We start from the raw sequence: 22672 nt of genomic DNA, 5'->3' as shown, positions 1-22672 counted from the left end.
AGAAATGAAAGGAATCCAAATTGGAAAAGAAGAAGTAAAGCTGTCACTGTTTGCAGATGACATGATACTATACATAGAGAATCCTAAAGATGCCACCAGAAAACTGCTAGAGCTAATCAATGAATTTGATAAAGTAGCAGGATACAAAATTAATGCACAGAAATCTCTTGCATTCCTATACACTAATGATGAAAAATCTGAAAGAGAAATTAAGGAAACACTCCCGTTTACCATTGCAACAAAAAGAATAAAATAGCTGGGAATAAACCTACCTAAGGAGACAAAAGACCTATATGCAGAAAACTATAAGACACTGATGAAAGAAATTAAAGATGATACAAACAGATGGAGAGATATACCATGTTCTTGGATTGGAAGAATCAACACTGTGAAAATGACTCTACTACCCAAAGCAATCTACAGATTCAGTGCAATCCCTATCAAACTACCACTGGCATTTTTCACAGAACTAGAACAAAAAATTTCACAATTTGTATGGAAACACAAAAGACCCCAAATAGCCAAAGCAATCTCGAGAAAGAAAAACAGAGCTGGAGGAATCAGGCTCCCTGACTTCAGTCTATACTACAAAGCTACAGTAATCAAGAGAGTATGGTACTGGCACAGAAACCGAAATATGGATCAATGGAACAGGATAGAAAGCCCAGAGATAAACCCATGCACATATGGTCACCTTATCTTTGATAAAGGAGGCAAGAATATACAGTGGAGAAGAGACAGCCTCTTCAATAAGTGGTGTTGGGAAAACTGGACAGCTACATGTAAAAGAATGAAATTAGAACACTCCCTAACACCATACACAAAAATAAACTCAAAATGGATTAAAGACCTAAATGTAAGGCCAGACACCATCAAACTCTTAGAGGAAAACATAGGCAGAACACTCTATGACATAAATCACAGCAAGATCCTTTTTGACCCACCTCCTAGAGAAATGGAAATTAAAACAAAAATAAACAAATGGGACCTAATGAAACTTAAAAGCTTTTGCATAGCAAAGGAAACCATAAACAAGCCGAAAAGATAACCCTCAGAATGGAAGAAATTATTTTCAAATGAAGCAACTGACAAAGGATTAATCTCCAAAACATACAAGCAACTCATACAGCTCAATATCAAAAAAACAAACAACCCAATCCAAAAATGGGCAGAAGACCTAAATAGACATTTCTCCAAAGAACATATACAGATTGCCAACAGAGACATGAAAGAATGCTCAACATCACTAATCATTAGAGAAATGCAAATCAAAACTACAATGAGGTATCACCTCACACCCGTCAGAATGGCCATCATCAAAAAATCTACAAACCATAAATGCTGGAGAGGGTGTGGAGAAAAGGGAACCCTCTTGCACTGTTGGTGGGAATGTAAATTGATACAGCCACTATGGAGAACAGGATGGAGGTTCCTTAAAAAGCTAAAACTAGAACTACCATACGACCCAGCAATCCCACTACTGGGCATATACCCTGAGAAAACCATAATTCAAAAAGAGTCATGTACCACAATGTTCATTGCAGCTCTATTTACAATAGCCAGGACATGGAAGCAACCTAAGTGTCCATCAACAGATGAATGGATAAAGAAGATGTGGCACATATATACAATAGAATATTACTCAGCCATAAAAAGGAATGAAACTGAGTTATTTGTAGGGAGGTGGATGGACCTAGAGACTGTCATACAGAGTGAAGTAAGTCAGAAAGAGAAAAAGAAATACCGTATGCTAACACATATATATGGGATCTAAAAAAAAAAGAAAATGGTCAGAAGAACCTAGGGGCAAGACGGGAATAAAGATGCAGACCTACTAGCGAATGGACTTGAGGATATGGGGAGGGGGAAGGGTAAGCTGGGACAAAGTGAGAGAGTGGCATGGACATATATACACTACCAAATGTAAAATAGATAACTAGTGGGAAGCAGCTGCATAGCACAGGGAGATCAGCTCGGTGCTTTGTGACCACCTAGAGGGGTGGGATAGGGAGGGTGGGAGAGAGGGAGATGCAAGAGGGAAAAGTTTAGGGGACATATGTATATGTATAACTGATTTACTTTGTTATAGAGCAGAAACTGACACACCATTGTAAAGCAATTATACTCTAATAAAGATATTAAAAAAAATTATAATCATTTTTGGAAATATTTGAAAACAAAACATTTAGTTGGCAGTTATATAACACTTTATTGTATTGTTATAGACTTAATCCTAATTTACTTATGCTATTTAATATATACCAAAGAAAGTGGCCAATTGATTTCAATCTTTACAGTAGTCAGTAAAAATAATGAAGTTATCAATATTTTGAATCATGATGAAGGTTGAGAAGAATTAGTAATGACAAAGGAGTTTCCAAAAACAAAATGGCTAGATAACAAGAGCTTTTGTCTTTGAAAATTACCTTGACATTATTAACTAATGACAGTTATCCAAAGATTCCAAAGAATCTTTCCATCAGTATCCTTGAGATGCAGGGCGGAAATGTAATATCCTGAGAAGAACCCTAGACACCCTAATTTATCTTCTGTGACTTTTCTTCCTCTATAAAATTGTATCAGTAAGAAATCTTCCATTGCAAGTTAAAAAAAATTCATCTAACAATGGCTTAAGCATAGTTCTTAAATACTATGAGTATATTAAATCATGAAAAAATGTGGGAAACATAACAGAGCCAGGTACATGTAAGAAAGAACTACTACATAAAAGATAATCTATGAATATTTATCTCTAATCAAAAACAGTATGTTGTCACTTCAAGAATGTTTCTCTAAAATCATGAGCCTTTTTTTTCCCAGCGAGTACTCCTTATAAAACAAGTTCAAAGGTCAGTCTGTCTTTCTATTGGAGGACTTATAGAGGACTATCAGAAAAGGTTCAAGTGTACTTAATGCAGTACATTTTTACTAATTTAACATATGCTTATTGATTGTCTGCTCTGTGCCAGGTTGTACATTTGGGGATCTAAAAACAAAACAAAACAACAGCAAACTCCAAAACAACACAGTGTATGATTCTCAACCTTAAAGATTTTAAGTTAATTTAGAGATAAGTGTTCATATCTATAGATATGTTTTCTCCAAGCAGTCCTCTCTGGATTTTCAGAGGGCTCTTTGTGAATGTCCCACAGAGACCATGATATCAGCATATCCTAAGCCAAACTCACCACGTTCTCTGCTTTCCCACTGGCTTTCCCCCAGCTTTCCTCATCTTGGTTGATGGCATTGCCGTCGGCTTGCGTCACGAGTGTGAACCTGGGCATCATCGTCCCTTCCAACACTCCCCCTCTCCCAGTTCATGACACTGCCAGGGCTACCTTCTATGCAACTTTCCCTTCCATGCACATGGTCATGGCCTTATTTAAGTCTTTGTCATCCCTCACCAGGGTTATTTCAGCAGTGCTCTAACTGACCACTGTGCTTCTCACCTCCTTTCTTTATAGTCTATCTTCCACATCACTCCCTAAATGTTACTTTTAATTTTAAATGTAATCACTTCTCTACTTAGTTTAGAAATCTTAACTGGCCCTCAGTCAAATGCAGGGAAGACCAAGGATCCAGTCAAGGTTTTTAAGGCCCTTCATGACTGAGTCTTCATTACCTCATTTCTCACAACTCTTCCTCGTGCTACTAACAATCCAGGAACATGGAGACTTTTACAATGCACTGAACATACCATGTCATTTTAAATGCCATTGTGTTTCCATACTCTTTTCTTATCCTGGAAGAGCTTCACTTAACCCAGCGTCAGAAAACTAAAATTTACCATCAATATCATCAGTCCAGAAAGACTTCCCCTAAACTTCTCCTATCCAAATTCTCCCCACCCCAGCTACCATCCGTAGAATTAAACACTCAACATTTTTGTCAATGTATACATAGAATATGTGTCTTTTGTAGCACTAAGTATACTACGTTACAGTTTTTTGTTTTTGTTGGTTTTTTGTTTTTTTGTTTTTTTTTTACTCTTTTTATCCTTTCTCTTAAGGATACTAACCTGTTTGAAGTTAGGAACTGTAACATCATTCACATCAGTCTCAGTTGCTTTCCACAGTACCTGACATATATTGATCTACTGAGAATCTATTTGGTATTCAGTGTAATTTTGTAGTATGAAATGAATGGATAAATGAACAATGAATGTTAGTTATTCTGAAACAATATGTATGATATAACAAAATACAGAGATGAAATTTAAACCAGGAAAATAAAAATTCTTGCCAGAATTCCTAATCAGGATGGAACAAAATGAGATCATCAGAAATTCATAATAGCTATGTAAAAATTGGGATTACTTTTGTGAGTAGTGCGGGGGAATCATAATTGGACTAAAATATTGGTAATGATTATGCTCAACAGTTAGGAGCTCTCATATAGTCCATTAGGCAATGAGATGACCGAAGTGAAAAGTGACATGTGTCATTTTTTAACTGCTAGGTCTTGCACTCCAGGTCCACCTTACGTGAATCTTTGCTACTGTGTTTGCTGCCTCACAGTGTGGGTTGAGTGTCAAAAGGGTCATAAAGATAGAGTGTTTTTATAACATTTAGCAGCGGGTTGGTGACATAAAAGAAAGCATTACAGAAGAGGTGTTATTAAACTGAACCTTAAAGGACTAACAGAGTTTACGTAAGAGAGGAAAAAGCTTTCCTTAATATTGAGGAGCAGAGTAGTAGCAATGGGACCTATTTTAGGGAACAGAAAAATAGTAGTTTGAACAAGGTGTGAAAATTTGCATAGAGGAACATTGGAAATAAAGTTAAGATTATGGCTAGCTGAATGCCAGGGTTCTGGCACTTTAGTGAATACAAATCAATGAAATGTGTCAGGGAAGGAGAATGATACCACCAGAGTACACTGAGGAGGGTGAATCTGGCAATGCTAAGAACCGGAAGTCATGACACTCAGGTGCCATTCAGTTGTAAGTGAGGGAAACCCAATTCAACTGGCTAAATAACACTACCGAATGTAAAATAGTTAGCTAGTGGGAAACAGCAGCATAGCACAGGGAGATCAGCTCGGTGCTTTGCGATGACCTAGAGGGGTGGGATAGGGAGGATGGGAGGGAGGCTCAAGACGGAGGGGATATGGGGATATATGTATTCATATGGCTGATTCACTTTGGTGTACAACAGAAACTAACACAGTATTGTGAAGCAATTATACTCTAATAGAGATCTATTAAAGAAAAAAAACTAGACTGTTTTTATTTTAAATGTTTGAAATGATTTTGAAAGATACAAAGTGTACATATTTGCTCATATAGCCCAAAAAAAAAAAAAAATCAATGGCAAGGTTCAGGAATGGCTGAATCTAAGTGCTCAAACAATTTATTAACCAGAATGGCTCCTCCCATGTAGTGGCAAGTTGCCCTCTAGGAGCTCCAGACTTATGTTCATTTTTGAACCTACACTGAAATGTGAACTTCTGCTTTCCAAAGATTGTATTCAGTCTTTGTTTATGTTTCGCTCACCCACTGTATCCTTAGCACCTAGCTTAGCAACTGATATGTATGATTTTAATTTTTCTTTGATATTTTTTGTTTTGACATTTTTGTTTTTGTTATTCCTGAGATTATAATAAGCATGTGGTAAATAACAAATGTCTTATTTTCTAATGTTCTACCCAGAGATCTAAGATATTGTATACTTTATTGTATACTTTGTCATCACTACTATTTTTATTTCAAAAATCATAAAGAATAACAGTTAAATTATTGTATTAACTTAATAGAGTAATAAAGATATTCTTTTTTTTTTTTTTTAAAGATATTCTTTACAGTAGACTGCCCTTAACCCAGTTATGGTACAGCTTTGTTCTACAAACCAGTTCAATCCCACTGAATTTTTGGTTCTATGTGTCTTGCACCAGAAACATCGGGGCATCATCTCTTCATCCTCATTCCTTGTGGAAATAACACGAGTCTGGGTTTTACTTCTGCCCCTGGGTTTACAGTGAGCCCAATCCTATCCCAAGAAGCCTGCAGAAAGCTGACCTAGTTTCTCTGTCCCCCTTTGACTCTAAGGTGGAAATGCTCTTTGCTTCACCTTTTGGAAACTGAGGTTCAGGGGACTGACAGCAGTGTTGTGGGTAATAAAGTCTTGGATCTCTGACTCCAGAAATTCATGTTTTCTGCCAGACTCTCCCAAATTGTGGAAAGCTAACATTTTAGCTTTCAAGAAAGGTAAATCTTGGGTGCTTCACTTCTTGTCAGTGATGAGCATTCCGTAATGAAGAGTCCTCCTCTCACGTGGGTTCTCTCTAGACACCTGCTCTCTAATTCTTCCTTATTATTCTCATTCCTTGGCTTCAGAAATTTCTTCTTTTTATTGATGATCCTTGCAGAACAGAGTCTTTTTACTTGCAACTTAAATTAACATTCCATTGTGAATCTGTTTAGTCCCAAATGCTAGTTTTATTGAATCCTTTGCTAAAAGAAAAAAAAAAAAAATAAGGAAAGAACTGAATATCTGAGTACAGCTCTGAGATTCTACCAAATAATTCAGCTCTTTGACCTGATCCCCACATACTTCAAGCCCAAGAGTATGAATTTGTCAGTCCCGAATGAGTCTCTAGGCTCATTTCCCTTGCATACATTGGTCTGTTTCACACCTAGTGACCTTAGTTAGGTAGCCTACATCAGAGAGAAGTTGCGAATCCTTTTGTGACGTTTGCTCAGTAATATGTACCTTTCCACTGGATGGATGCATACCTACCAACTTGTCCAACAGAAGCCACTAGTAGGTATTCTTTGAAATGTGAATCTCAGCTATACAAATACTATTTGAGGAGTAGAACTTTCTAATAATATTTTTCCAGTGAAATTGATACTCATTCTGCATTTTTACCCAACTAAGAGAAAAAAAATGAATAAGAAGGTTCTGCACAGGAGCTTTAAACTATCGGGTAAAAGTGGCAATTGGTCCAAACACATTAAAATTCTATTTTCCTTTCCAAGTGTTTGCTGCAGATGACCCCCACTGATCTTAAATATATTTCTGTATCTGTAACTGAATAGAGGTTTTCCGTACAGCATGTTCTAATGGCACTCTGGCCTTTAGCCAACAAGGCACTGAATAAGGCTATTTTTAAAATACAGAAACTGGGAACAGCTGCAGCAATCAAATTTGATAAAAACAGAGAGGAACTTTGCTTTTTTTTTATGATTTGTCCAAGTTTAGACTTCTTTCATAGAACTGCTTTTGTTCAGTTGTACGAAGGGCTACAAGACCAATACAGTGAAGCCCTTTTAAATAAATAACTTTTAAAAGTATACTACTAAATAGAATAAATTTTCTTTGTACCAAGAGTATCAACACAGTAGTACTTTAAACTATTTTTTAAAAAGGATATATCTCTTACATGAGGAGGTAGGAGAAGAATGAGTTATATTCGTAAATTTTGTACTGTGAAAGAGGTTTTGGCTTCCACCACCCCCAAAGGCACTCCTTGAAAGGGGAGATAAAGTCCTGAGTTTCTCAGTTTGGAAATCTGAAAGTTTACATTTGAACTTCTCTTACGTTCTCAAGTTTTGTTAGGGATGAACATACTTTGAATGTTCCATTTCTGCTTTTCATGTTACTATTAGTCATGAATGTTGTTGCTGTATTTCCTAAAAGATGAATTAGTATCAGTGTAGTTCTTTTATAAAGATAAAATGACATGCTTTTTAAAATGTAAAGAAAAACTTTTTCACAGAGACCTTTTGTACTTATTTGAATCCCTCAATATGTCTACAAACAAGGGTTTATTCTTTATTTTTTAAAAATTCAGGCTCTTTGGAAACTTGTCAGTACATGATTAATAAGCGTCATGAGGTGAATAGACACTGAAAATCTACGCAGTAGTAGGTTACAAGTTCTCTCTTCTGAGTGATTTCATGTGTGGAATGGATTTCTCTGCTAACTTTGTAATTGACATGACAAAGGCTATTGAATTTCTTATAAGTATTTACAAATGGGATTAATTTTAAAATGCCATTCAAATAAAACTACTTATGTCAACATTAATTCAATTTAGTAATCCAAGATGTAATATAATTCTTCTTCTGTAGCTATAAAGTCATGAAACAGAATTCTCTTACAGCATGAGAAAGAAAAGAGGGAGGATATGTACAAAACAGAAGAATTCAGGTGTGTTTAAATCTATACTAACTTGTTAACAGGTAGCCTGTTAGGGATGTTGGCCCATCTGTCTATAATCTACCATAAGCCTAAAAGAATGAAAAGCCAAATGAAGCAGTGTCTTCTCTGACTTGAATGAGTTAAGAAGCGTTCATCTTTAAGCGGCGAGGCAATGACAATGTTAAGTGTGTTGTTAGTGCCCGAGGCCATCACACTTCCTGTCTCAGTCCTGCCCTCGTGCCCTGTCCACAGTTGTGGGGATTGGGGTGGAGTCCTTGCTCCTGCATAACATTAAAACTCCTTAAACCCACACTGTTCTCATCAGAAACTGGCACTCCTGTTGTGCAGAGCCTTGAACTCAGCAGGTTTTCAAGGGCTCTCTGGCAGGACACCAGATTTCAGGATATAATCCTATATTTTAACCGCTATCAAAAAGTTGCAAAGAAGATTACTTGGATTTCATTCTGTCTAGCCATGTAACCTCTTTTCTGAAGACAGACTGCCAGAAGAGTAGGATTTACTTCTGACCAGCAGTGCTTTTATGCAAATGGCCTGAGAAAGCACAGTAACCCCAGTATATTAGAGTTCCTCAGTCTCTTGCTAGGGGTATAATATTTATATGTTACCAGGCATAATTGGATATCAAAACCAGCTCTTTTATACAGGACGAGTTTTAGTATAAATCACTATTCTTCACAGTTATATTTTGTCTTTAATTTATAGCCTTAAGTTTATAAATGAGTTCAAATGTATTACCATGTTTTAAAATTTTTACCTTTTCACAAGTGTGTTTCATATTTTGTTGAAATTAAAATAAGGAGACAGTAAATCTATACTATTATATTCTGTAATACATTTCAAGAAAAAACTGGTTTTCATAGTGCTTCTGGAAGTTGAATATAAAGATCACATACATAGCCATATGTAAAATAATATTGGCACTGCCCTCTATTAAATTGGATTTTAAGTTGTTTTTTAATTGTTGGAACTGCTTAATTCTTTTTTTTTTTTTAAAGATGGTAGCCAATTCTTTTTTTTTTTTTCAATTTTATTTATTTATTTATTTATTTATTTATTGGCTGCGTTGGGTCTTCTTTGCTGTGTGCAGGCTTTCTCTAGTTGTGGCGAGCGGGGCCCACCCTTCATTGCAATGCGCGGGCTTCTCATTGCAGTGGCTTCTCCTGCTGCAGAGCAAGGGCTCCAGGCGCGCAGGCTTCAGCAGTTGCGGCACACGGGCTCAGTAGTTGTGGCTCGCGGGCTCCAGAGCGCAGACTCAGCAGTTGTGGCGCACGGGCCTAGTTGCTCCGCGGCATGTGGGATCCTCCCGGACCAGGGCTCGAACCCGTGTCCCCTGCATTGGCAGGCAGATTTCTAACCACTGCACCACCAGGGAAGCCCTGGAACTGCTTAATTCTTAGGGGAGTAAGGATTTGTTGTGACTTTAGCCCCTTAGCAGGCATCAGTGTTATGATGCAGGACGCCCCTCCAGAAGTTACTCAGAATTTGCTGACATCAGCCTTCATTCATGAGCACTCGCTTTGTTTAGTGATGGCACTAATATGAGGAGACACGTGAAGTAGCTTGGTTTATGGAAGAGGGCAGGGGAGGCATGGTGCTGTGAAAACATCCCCTCGCACACTAATGGCTCATTCACACAGAAAACAAGCAACAGCCTTCACTCCCTCCACAAAGCTTAACGAGAGCAAACTGACTCAAGATCCCAGAAGCAGCAGTGTTCAGAGTCACTGCTAGCTTGTGCTCATAAACTCTCTGCTTACATTTACTGATAATACACGTTGCCAGTTGTAATAGACTGCTGTGGGAAGTCTTTAAGCTGGCTCTTTATAGCCTTGTGAATGAAATGCGTACGATTTCTTGGGTTGTGTGTCCTGAGGTGAAGGTCATCTTTCAAGTATGCCATAACAAAGTGATTGCAGGCCCTGAACTACTTTGGTCACAAAAGAGAGGTGTTGACAGTATGCCACACTATGATTTCTGGTCTTTACTTTTTTTTTGGATCCATTTAGGGAAGTTCAGAATTTTAGAATGAAAATACATGAAGTTATAGTCAGCTCTAGCTGGTTGTTTTTAAAAAACAGATGGCTTTAAAAGAGATGATGAAATCTATTCTTTAAAAGTCATTTTTAAAGTCAGGCATGTGATTCCGCTGTATATATATTTATGTATATACGTTAACTCCTTATTTTTCAGATTTTAGCAAAGAATGGGATATTTCACACTGCTAGATTTTCCAAATAACTCTCCTTAATCCATTTGTACTACATTCTAAACTTTTTTGTTTTTATTTTCTGACTAGTTTGGATAGAAGTCCTTTCAAAAAGTATTTTGTGTTTCTCAGCCTTCTTATAGACTCTTCAGAGTATAATTCATACACATGACCTGGAGTAGTCATTGTGAATGTGAGTTTTATGCTGTATTATAATTTGGTGACAGCATCTGAAATGGTTTACTGGTGGAATTATTAATGGTACCATTTTAAGGTATCATATATTTCTTTGTAGTATTTTTTCTGTCAATTACTGATAACGTTTAATTGGTTAGTTCTTACTGATGTCAATATGTACAATAACATGGATTTTGGAGTCAAGCAACCTAGCTGGAAAACCAGATTTTCAACTATGTGTGAAGACTTGAACAGGTAACATAGTTTCCTCATCAATAAAATGGGGAGAATAATACCAGCCTCAAGGAATTGTTGGGAGTCTTAAATGGAAAAAATGCCTGTAAATCCCTTAGCAGAGGGCCTGCTCACAGTAGGCGTACCATATATATAATCTCCATTTTCTTGATAGACCTGTAATTGTATAGTAGGTTCCCTGAGGTGCTAAAATTTTGTTTTAAATATGCTTGTACTGTGAAACACAGAGTTCATATTCATACATTTTTGCTTAGCTCTGTCCACTTGGGCCCTTTGCTAATTGCATTTTCTAACTTATGGAGGTAGGAGAAAACAGCTATTTATGTTCATGGGGAGTACATCTAAATTAAGAATCAATGGACAAGGCTTCCCCGGTGGCGCAGTGGTTGGGATTCTGGCTGCCAATGCAGGGGACATGGGTTCGAGCCCTGGTCCGGGAAGATCGCGGAGCAGCTGGGCCCATGCGCCACAGCTGCTGGTCCTGCACTCTAGAGCCCGCGAGCCGTAGCTGCTGAAGCCCGCACGCCTAGAGCCTGTGCTCTGCAGCAAGAGAAGCCACCGCGATGAGAAGCCCGCACACCGCAACGAAGAGCAGACCCCACTCACCGCAACTAGAGAAAGCCCACGCCCAGCGACGAAGACCCAACGCAGCCAAAAATAAATAAATAAATTTATTTAAAAAAAAATCAACGGGCAATAGATGGACATGTTAGAAAAGAATCCTTGAAGCATTTGCTTTGGTGGAGGAATTTCATACATCCCTTGGCTATTTAAAAGTTTATTCTGGGGCTTCCCTGGTGGCGCAGTGGTTGAGAGTCTGCCTGCCGATGCAGGGGACACGGGTTCAAGCCCTGGTCTGGGAAGATCCCACATGCCGCGGAGCAACTGGGCCCGTGAGCCACAACTACTGAGCCTGCGCGTCTGGAGCCTGTGCTCTGCAACAAGAGAGGCCGCGAGAGTGAGAGGCCCGCGCACCGCGATGAAGAGTGGTCCCCACTTGCCGCAACTGGAGAAAGCCCTCGCACAGAAACGAAGACCCAACACAGCCAAAAATAAATAAATAAATAAATTTAAAAAAAAAAAAAAAAAAAAAAAAAAGTTTATTCTGGATCCTCAGGCATGTTTCAAATGTCTGCTAGATAAAACAAGCATCACTGGGAGGCATATAATCTTCCCACAATCAGAAGGTACAACTCTATAGCTAGCTTCGTCTCGCCCTGGCCAAATAAGGACTTCATTGTTGGTGATATAATTAGCAATTTAGGTGATGACAAAATGTCCTTAATGAGTCAATCAATGACTGTGCCCCAGGACATAGCTGCCCCCTGTGTTGCAGCATGTTGCTGGACTCCATGCATGAAGGAGGATGTCCTGCCCTGCCTCCACCCCATTCCTCTCCCTTCAGTACACACTATATTCAACGAAATGCCAAAATGCTACAACCCACATTCAGTCTGTGTTTGTAATGCATCCTCTTCTGTTCCCTACATATGGCAGTCTGAAACAATTACATAATGAGACATATTATCAGGGTATAACTGTCAAAAATGAAGAGCCTAAGCTATGAATAAATATTATCCATTTATTAGCTGTTCTGCTCCTGTGTTCTCAAATCTATACTGCACCCGTGCCTTTCAGATTTTACGTTCATACCCCTGATTCCCTGTGTAACACTAATGCAGCACTTACAATGTTCAGGAAAAGATATCCAAAGTCATAAGGCAAATTAAACTCTAAAGTGGAGTTTCTTATCATTTTTGAGTTGCGGTCCTCTTTGCCAGTCTGGTGAAATCTACTGACTCTTCTCAGAGTAATGTTTTAAAATTCACAAAAAAATATGCAGGATTACAAAGGAAATCAATTATATTGAAATGTTGTTAAGGTTTTGATTTAGTAATATATGTGCTTCTTTTCAAAATATTTTTATTGGAGTATAGTTGATTTACAGTGGTATACAGCAAAGTGAATCAGTTATACATACGCATATATCCACTCTTTTTTAGATTCTTTTCCCATATTAATAAATTACCTGTAGAAATCTAGGAGGGGCTCAATAATTATTAAGGTGTCAGTAAAGATTAGTATAAATAGAATTTTGAAATATTGCAACAACTGTAATGTGATATGGAAATATCTATGATATCGGTCAGTGACAAAGTCAGAGATATTTCTACTATGACTGTGGTTTATTGCCTAAATTTATAATTGAAAGAAGTGCTTAATTTCAATTACATGTTAGTGAAAAAGTTATTCTTCTGCATTCAGAGTCACTTCCCCGTGTTAAGAATCTTGCTCTACTGTATGCCAGTTTTGGTTATTTCATTAAGTTTCTTCCCTCTGAAGTACCTCTTCTAGACTCTCTATTTTAAGTATGAAAATACCAAATTTGGCAGATTCTCTTGCCTCTGTTGTACCCCTGGAGCAATTTGGAAAGATATGCTAACTCTTTCAGAAACGTACTATTTTTCCCCTTCAGAAGTATATCTCATATCATTAATTGATCAAAAGCACTGTCTTCCTTGGAATAGACACACTTCCCAATATCAGGAGGTCAGGCTTTCTCAGTGCTCAGCGGATGACTCCCCCAGGGGGAGCTCTCACCTGCATCTCCTGGCCCAGATGCAACTTCTGCCTTCCTACCTGTGATTCTTCTTTCACACACAAGAAAGCCAACCAGATGCAATGACTGAGCATAATGCTGAATGTTAAGCTGCTCTAGTTTCTTTTGTAACCAAGTTACTTAGAAACTTCGGTATTACACGATTGATAACAAACTGATGATATGAAACCTCACAGTACATGAGTGTGGTGAGATGCCGTGGTTGAGAGCAGCTCTTTTACGCACCAATACACACACTGAGGAATGAGTGCTCGGACATTATGTCTTTCAGGCCACTGTGATGCCATTAGGATTTATAGTGGCAGTACTAAAGTGAAAAAGTCAGTAGCGCAAAATAGTTAATGTTTCTCTTAGGCAGAGTTTGGCACTTTCTCTCTAAAGGTCCAAATAATAAATATTGCAGGTTTTCTGGGCCATGTGATTTCTGCTGCAGCCACTCTCTTCCGCCATTGTAGTGTGAAAGCAGACATAGACAAAACCTAAACGAATGAGTGGCTGTGTCCCAATAAAAACTAATTTGTGATTGGTGACATTTGAATTTAATGTATCTTCAGATGTCACAATATGTCATTTAAAAATTTTTTTCTATCTGTAAACATGTAAAAACCATTCTTAACTTGCAAGCCATACAAAAACAGGCAGTGGGCTGGATTCGGTTCATGGGCTGTAGTTCACTACTCCTACTTTTAAGTATGAAAGCAATAGCCAGGTAGCAGACCAATTCAGGAGGTGAATCTGGTTGGTTATGACATCCTAAGGGACCTGCACTTAAAGTAAATTTTAGCTAGAATGTGACGTGAGGAAGTTTGATGTTTCTAGATGATACCACATGTAGAAACAGAATTCAAAATTGTATAGAAATTATCTTTGTCTGAAATCAGTCAGGACCCCGACCTCAAAGACAATATGTAAGAGGCAGCAATTGTACACAGACATTGCAGGCTTCTGTATAAAAAAATGTCGAAGTGTTTATGGGAGCAAATTTATGCAGCACAAATTAGAATTTCTTTTTTTTTCTGAACACTTAATTAGAAGGAATATGGTATTTATTTACTTTGACCAGAGCTAGTAAATAGACCACCATTTCTCTACAGTTCTTTGTGTTAGCAGGAACATGAAAGTTTGAAAGCCTAGGTCTTCTAAATCTGTAAGAAATGTCTTCATTACCAATTATTAATGGTAGAATTGATTTTCATGGCATTTTTGCAGGGAGAAAAACAAAGACAAATTAAAAGAAAGAAAAAAATCAGAAGGAGGGTGGTAGACAGTAGCAATATGGTGTGGGTGTAGACAATCCCTGTGATTCATGGAGAAGTTAGGGCTTATACAGATTAACTCTCTTGTGAGAAAGTATTTCGTTTCTTGTAGAATAGTTTCCATCACCCAGATCCTTACAGAAATCAGCATAACATTTCACCTATTTAAGAATCAAGCAGTGGAAGATATGTAATACTAAATATGAACTTCACTTTTGTGGTGGTTGTTGTTTTATAAATATCACCAGACACACATCTGGGGTTTTAGCGCTTGCCACAGTGCAGTTTGCCGGTTGACATGTATCTAAAAAATGCGTATATTAACACCCAGGCTATAGAGCCAAGCACATTTTAGTGCCGGCTACAGCTGAAAGAATATGTTTCCATTCCTTGTCCATCTGTTCTTGGCAACATAAATTAAAACTAGAAACACAGAATAAGTTCCATGAGAAATAAGTCTAAATAGGGTTTAGAACAGCAAGGTGAATGTTCTCGGTTATTAGGACTTGTTAACATTTGATCTGGTAGCTGGCTGATCGTGTCCACGTGAAGAAATCTCATGCTGCAGCTAGATCTTAAAGTTTAAAAAATAATAGTTTTTCTAAAATCAGTTCTCTTCAAAAAACATACAGTGGATTGGTTACACTTTTTGTTTTCAGGGCCTATATAAAATTTGCCAAAGATCATGGGCCTAGCAAACTTTGAGATTTCAAAGTGCTGTTCACCACGCATCTGAACAACGCTGAAAATATATCGTTTATTTTTCTGAACTTCGTGCTAAAATGGATTCATTAGCGGGGAATGAGGGCTTTCTGTACAAAATGGAGTACATACAACACACACATGCTGGTTTTTCTTCAAGTGCACCCTCAGCTACGACTAGCTATTACATGGCTATCTGTATAATCATCATGCCCTACCCTATGCCACTCTATGCCACCCCCTCCAGCTTTTGTTGCTACTAAAACAATATTAAACAATTTATTGACATTTGAAAATACATGGGATTACGTGAAAATATCAGTATAGAAAAGGACCATATATGTGCACCTAGAATTTTACCTTCAAATCAAAGGTTCAGGCGTTCTGAGCCAAATAAGGAAGCGAACGGGCTGTGTGCTGAGACTGCGCTCTGTCGGCGTTTACTGACGTGAGTACTTGCTCTGCTTTCCCGCTGAGTGAAAGTCTTCAGGTTGAAAAGGGACTTTGGAGCTCACACAGAACACTCTTACTCCCGAAATAAGAAATATTTCTATAAGTTTTAAAAGTATCTCTCTTTGGTGTGGCTCGTTTATCAAATACAGCATTGTGGTTATGCCTCAGAGTGATTGGATTCAAATTTTGGCTCTGTCACTTCCTATGTATGTTAATATGAATAAATTAGCTTCTCTAATTTTTAGCTTCTCTATCTGTAAATTCTAATAATCATATTTGTCTTCAACTGGTTTTGCGGGGGGAGCAAGGGAGGTGATATACAGAGAGTGACTAGTCCAGTGACAGGCACTTAGGAAACACTCGACAAGCAATATGTAATGCTATTAGCCTCTTTTTACTGTCCTCTGGTAAAAAAAAAAAAATTATGATTGTATTGTGCTAATTATCTAACCTACTCCCAAGTAGAATGTGGTAGCACATTCCTTATCATTAAAAAAAAAAAATTTCTGTTTTCAAGTTCAAGAAAAACTTGACATCCTGCTCAAGTTTACTTAAGACTTTGGACAATTCACTCAATGATTTAGGGCCTCAAGTCTTATCTTTAAGTTGAGAAACTTTAATTCCATGATCTCTAAGGTCTTTTTTTCGAGTAATTTAACAAAATCATGTTTGACAGCATATCCTCATACTTTATTTATAGTATTGAAATGTGTATTTGCTGCCAAATGTCTGATGTGGGATGTAAAATGTTCCATATATACATGTGGAATAACGTTAAGTTTGTTGATGTTAAAAACTACTGGTATATTTTTTGGCATTATTTGGCTCAGAATCCATTCTTCCCGTTCTGTTTTAGAATAAGCTGACAGCACATCTTTTTCCACAGCACCTCAGGGTCTGGTTAAACTGAGAGTTTCAAAAGTAGGCCATCTTTTCGTTACTTTTAGTAGAGTATCCAAGACAGAGAAGCTTTCTTTGTGAAGTAGCTTTCATTTTTCATTTCCATAACACCCAATGACATGAAATTGTGCACATGTGCATAGGCACTGTAATTTACAAGGTTTCTGTTTTCTTTCAGATCTGAGTGATCAGCTGCTGGAGGTGGTTGGCTTGGAAGGAGCCATGGAGATGGGGCAAATATACACAGGACTGAAAAGTGCTGGGCGGCGGCTGGCTCAGTGCTCCTCTGTGGTCATCAGGTAGCTCTTTCTCTATAATTGAGAAAGGAGGTTGACATGGCACAACTACAAATTAATTAAAGCCATACAAGACTCTGATAACCATGTTTGTTTTATCTGTGCCTCAAGTTATTGGTGATTAATGCTGATATATTTCAAAATAATGAAAATGGACACTATTTACAAAGTTTTGGTTCACTATTACTTACCATGTCCATTGGAATTTGATTCTCTTTTGTTGAGACCGTGGATACAATTCTAACATACAAATTCTACCCCCTCTAATCTGGCTCACACTCAGTTTAATTTACTGAAGCATCAAAAATATCTACTGGGCAAATTACCCAGTGAAAACACTGTTGACGCACCATTAACTTACATTCTTTCATGGACTAAAGTCTACCATTGCTTCTATAAATTAAATAATGTATTATTATAAAGTAGGATTTTATATGTGTATTACATTTAAATCTTTTTTTTTTTTTTTAATTTTATTTATTTATTTATTTATTTATTTATTTATTTTTGGCTGTGCTGGGTCTTCGGTTCGTGCGAGGGCTTTCTCTAGTTGCGGCAAGTGGGGGCCACTCTTCATCGTGGTGCGGGGACCGCTCTTCATCGCGGTGCGCGGGCCTTTCACTATCGCGGCCCCTCCCGTTGCGGGGCACAGGCTCCAGACGCGCAGGCTCAGCAGCTGTGGCTCACGGGCCCAGCTGCTCCGTGGCATGTGGGATCTTCCCAGACCAGGGCTCGAACCCGTGTCTCCTGCATTAGCAGGCAGATTCTCAACCACTGCGCCACCAGGGAAGCCCTAAATCTTTAAAAAAAACATTTTTTCAAAATTTTACCTGTAGAGAAAAGGTCTATTTTTACCCTAACGTGAAACCACAGATTATAGCACAGATATAATTGGTGTTATATATATGAAAGTTGATACTGGAAAATCTGAGGTGTCAAACACTTTTTCTCCATGTTTACAATGTGGGTTTGCATGAAAACAAGGGAGGCCCTTTTGGCTGTAGGAATTCTGATCGTGGCATTAAACATAAACCCTACATTTGTCTTTTGGCATCCAGAATTTTTGTTTATATCACGACAGTTACCAGGAAGCTCTTAACATTCCTGTAACTAAGATACCTTTCAAAGTATTCATTAATATCAAGAGTTGAAGTTCCAGGACTTCCCTGGTGGTCCAGTGGTTAAGACTCCGATCTTCCGATGCAGGGGGTGCGGGTTTGATCCCTGGTTGGGGAACTAAGATCCCACATGCCACGTGGTGTGGCAAAAAAAAAAAAAGTTGAAGTTCCTTTCAAAGAGATAACTTGAGAGCAGAGCCCAGCTATTACCATATTTGCATTCCCTGGTCTCATAATTTTTTATGGGTCATATAGTCTGTTGTATCAAGTATTTCCATGTTAAACTTAAAATGAAATATTTTTCCCCAGGACTAGCAAGTCTCTGCCAATGCAGATCGATGGGGAACCATGGATGCAGACCCCATGCACTGTGAGTACAGAGTAATTAAAATGCTATGTCACTTTCAATTTTGCTTCCCAGATACTATATATTCCCATAACTAACTAATCACATACTCCTATAAGTAAATAATCACAATACCTAAGCTTTGGACCTATCACCCAGTACCTTTTTTTTTTTTTTTTTTTTTTTAATGTGACAGAGCCAATGCGTTCAGGTTTTAGGCATTATATGCCCTTGGCAATGATTAGCATTTGAATGTTTGTGTTAGTGAAAGTATAATCTTTGGATACCGTAGATCAATTATAAACTCTGGAACTAAACAAAATTGATAAAGTTTCTCTTAACCTTTCTTGTACTTATTTCAGAACGCCTTATAAGAAAAATATTTATGCTATCTTCAAACATAATTCTCCCTGAATTTATTACCCATCTGTTCTTTTGCCTCCATTTGGGGATTTGAGGTCTTCCTTCTCTATAGAAAAGCTGCCATTGTAGTTGTTCTCTGCATAACGAGATATTATTTAACTCAGACATTTAGATCTCCCTAAATTTCATTTGTATAGTGAACATTTTATTGCATTTCAGTAATATGCTAGGCACTTCTCTTGGCACTAAGAATAGAAACCTGATCAATAATAAAACATTGGAATAATAGAACATGGAATAGAATGTATTCCATAATATAATTGTCCTCAAGGAACTTACATTCTGATAATAGGAGATTAAATAAATTAATGAATATAAACAAACAGATGCATAATCAATATAACTTTTGATTACTAGAGTTATGAAAAATGACAGAGAGGAACTGGGTGGAGTATGAAGAGTACTACTTTAGATGAGTGAGTCTGGGAGGCCTTTTTGAAAGAAGGGTCAAAAGCTCAGTATGTTAAACAGTAAGAAGGATGATGGAACCAAAGTTTTTAGAGGTTGGGTGAGAGTGTAAGAGGTAAAGTAGAAAAGATGGGCAGGGGACAGATCAAGTAGGAAAAATGATGGTAAAGAATTAGCATCTGATTCTAAGTGCAATAGGAAACTATTGAAAGATTTAAACACTCTTCTTAGGGAGAAGGGAAATTTAATCCCTGTGCCATGTTTTAAATCAAGAAGGATTCATGGCAATAAAAATATTGAACATTTATTAAGCTTTTAGTTTGTGCCACATAGTTTGAGACACTTTGACCTGTATTGACAAATTTAATTCTCACAGAAATCCTATAATAAGCTTCATTTTGTGGATAAAGGCAGACAAAGGTTAAATAGTTTGCCTGATTCCAACCAGATTGTAAGTGGCAGGGTAGAACTTGAAACGCAGATAGCCTGACTCCACTGTCTGCACTCTTCATGGCTACTCCCCACCCTGGATCTCCACCTGAGAAGGCCCCAGGCCATCCCTGTGACCCTCCGCTCCAGAGTATGACCTTTGATAAATCACTTACTGCCTCTCCCTAGCTTTAAAAAGTCTGTATCTATTAAAACGTAATTAGTGCATTATAATACTTGTAGTTTATTTCACACAAGCTCTTCTGATGACTCTTTCGTTAACTTTTCTCTCAGCGAGTAACAGGATATTCATTTCACCTATTAATTATCATGATCTAAACAATTGTGAAATTAATAATTTTTATATAACGACTATTTAGTTTTCTCTCCATGTAAACTCTCTTATTCATTTAAAACATTTATTGCAGTCAACACAGTGGACCAAGAACTGTACTAGACTATGGCTCATTATTGTTATTTCACATTCTGGCATACTCTTCTTTTCCTAGAACCACATGGAGATCTGAACTTTAAATTTCACTTTAACTAAAGAGAATATTTAGTATTCATAGCGTTGGTATGGTTGAACTTAAGAGTGTTCTTTGCTTCAACTGAATAACACGTTTCTCTTACAGAACATAAAAATGGTAGAATGTTAAAATTCTTCGCTGAATTTAAATATCCATAAGCTGATACTCAATTTATGAAGAAATTGCTCTAGATATAATTTTAGAGCACAGCAGAAGTTCTGCTTTTCTTTAAGTGGAATATATAAAATAGAAAAGCATGTGATAAGTGGGTCTTGATTCTTACATCAATTAATATTTGTTTAAGAATCAGAGTAATATAAATTCTGAAGATAGGTGTGTTGATGGTTGCACGACAGTGTGAATGTACTTATGCCATTGAACTGTATACTTAAAAATGGTTAAAATGGTAAATTCTATGTTACATATATTTTATCACAAAAAAGTAATTGAAAAAAAATTAAGGTAATATTTACTTACAAATTTCACTAATCCTAAATTCCAATTACCAGGAAAAACAAAAACCAAAAAGCTTAAAACTGTCTCTTCACATGTTGTAATTATTTTTATGACCTTTTCAATTATCTCACTATAAAGTAGTCAGCAGAATCTTGTTAGGTACTCCTCTGTTCACAGTTTTGTAATAGTCACTGAGTTAACAGAGAATGGATTTTAACCATTTAACAATTAGCAATGTTAATAAGCATAACAAACTAAAGACACAATTAATTCTAGAAGACATTATATTGAAACAGTTCATGAAGAGCCTTTCTTTAGGGTGGACTCCAGAGCCTAACTCTATTCCCCTTCCTATCTTCCTCCCCATTCCTTCCTCCTGACCACTTCGAACATACTGACTCTGTTGTCCATATGTTCCCATTGTGGGGAGAAAAAACTGAGCCGCTTAGGGAGGAGACAAGGAAGAGCAGTAATATATGTGAGGTCATACACTAGGTCGGATTTCATTTTGTATCTGCACACCCAGCCCTCCCACCCCAATTTATTCTGAGTGATGGGTGTCTAGTAAAGTTTCATTAAGTGAGGAGTGACCATACTAAGCCTCAAATTCAGTGTAACCAAAATGAACGCATCATGTACCTCCTTCCATCTCCTCCCCACCCACCATATAATGACTTTTTCTTACATTCCAAAATTCCTGCTCCTCCCTTTACCATATTGAGTTAGTGGAGCCCAGTGTTTCCTAAGCTAGAAATCTGAGAGTCATCCTATACTTCTCTCCATACCCTAAAATTCACTAACTGTGCCCACTTGATAATATGTCATATTTCTGGACTCTTTTCTTTTAATCCCTACCACCACTGTCCTAGATTTGGCCCATTTCATTTCTCCTCTCTCTCAGCAATAGCCACATCAATCTTTCCCCATCCCCATTTTTTTTTTTTCTATTTAGATCCATCCTTCACTCTTCTACCAAAATGATCACTATAAAATGCTAATCTCACCACGACACTCTTCCAATTAAAACATTTAATTACTTTCTGATAAAATATAGTTTGAATCGGGCTTCCTGTTTCACTGCTATCATCGCTTACATCTTTTTCATATTTTCATATACTTTCCTCTTGCCCAAATAAACCTTTCTCCTTCTTTAGTTGAGTTACACAACTCATCTTTTGAGACTCATTTCATGCTGCCACTCCTCCATAAATTCTGTTTTGAATATCACCCCTCCCTTCACTCTATCCCGTCCCTGACCCCAGCTAGTCTAAAAGCTCAGCCCCAGTGCTTCATAGCTTTATCAAAGAACTAACTACGTTAAATTGAAGTTATCGGCTTTTCTGACTAGCTTCTGGGTAGACGTAAGCTTATTAAGGTCAGGCACTATGATTTTAGTCATCCCTGTACCTGCAGAGCATAGCACTGTGCCTCGCACATCATTAGGCTGCCAACACCATGTGCATTTTGAATTTGTGAGTTTCTTAAATAATTCTTGGGGTAGTATAATAATTTTTAAAAATGCTTTCTACTAAATCTTTCACTGAACATAATGTAGGTTGGCTAGCAATTCATTCACATATTTTTCATATATACATACATGTAAAAGTTATTTTGAGTTATCTTTATTCATTACATTCTCAAAGCAAAGAATTTTGAATGTATCGGAGAAGAAATACTTTCTCAACATTAAAAGATTTAATCTCTCTGTTTCCTGAAATAGGACGATTAAACTTTTGGGCCACTTCCCTCTGCATTATCAATTATGTATTCATTTTACACATTGTATAGGCTACATTCTGTTAATACATTGAAATAGTCATGTACTAGTTGTTACCTGTGTTACTTTTATGAAAAGTAATGCCAAACAGGTTGTAATGCAATATCACTCTGGGTGCTTTGTCTATGATTAAGTCAGAAAAGATTCCTGAAACT

General features: G+C 37.4%; 1 protein-coding gene across 1 annotated transcript in view; it reads left to right on the top strand.

The window, feature by feature from the left end:
* DGKB (diacylglycerol kinase beta) overlaps positions 1 to 22672 on the top strand; it is a 708671-nt gene that overhangs the window by 655045 nt on the left and 30954 nt on the right. Inside the window, exons 24-25 of the mRNA XM_028164532.2 lie at positions 16913 to 17033; positions 18458 to 18518. Coding sequence (XP_028020333.2) covers positions 16913 to 17033; positions 18458 to 18518 — 182 coding nt within the window. The remainder of the gene's footprint in view (positions 1 to 16912; positions 17034 to 18457; positions 18519 to 22672) is intronic.

This window comes from Balaenoptera acutorostrata, chromosome 7 (genome assembly GCF_949987535.1).
Source record: "Balaenoptera acutorostrata chromosome 7, mBalAcu1.1, whole genome shotgun sequence".
Classification (NCBI taxonomy): domain Eukaryota; kingdom Metazoa; phylum Chordata; class Mammalia; order Artiodactyla; family Balaenopteridae; genus Balaenoptera; species Balaenoptera acutorostrata.
This window is presented reverse-complemented; position numbering and strand designations above follow the sequence as displayed.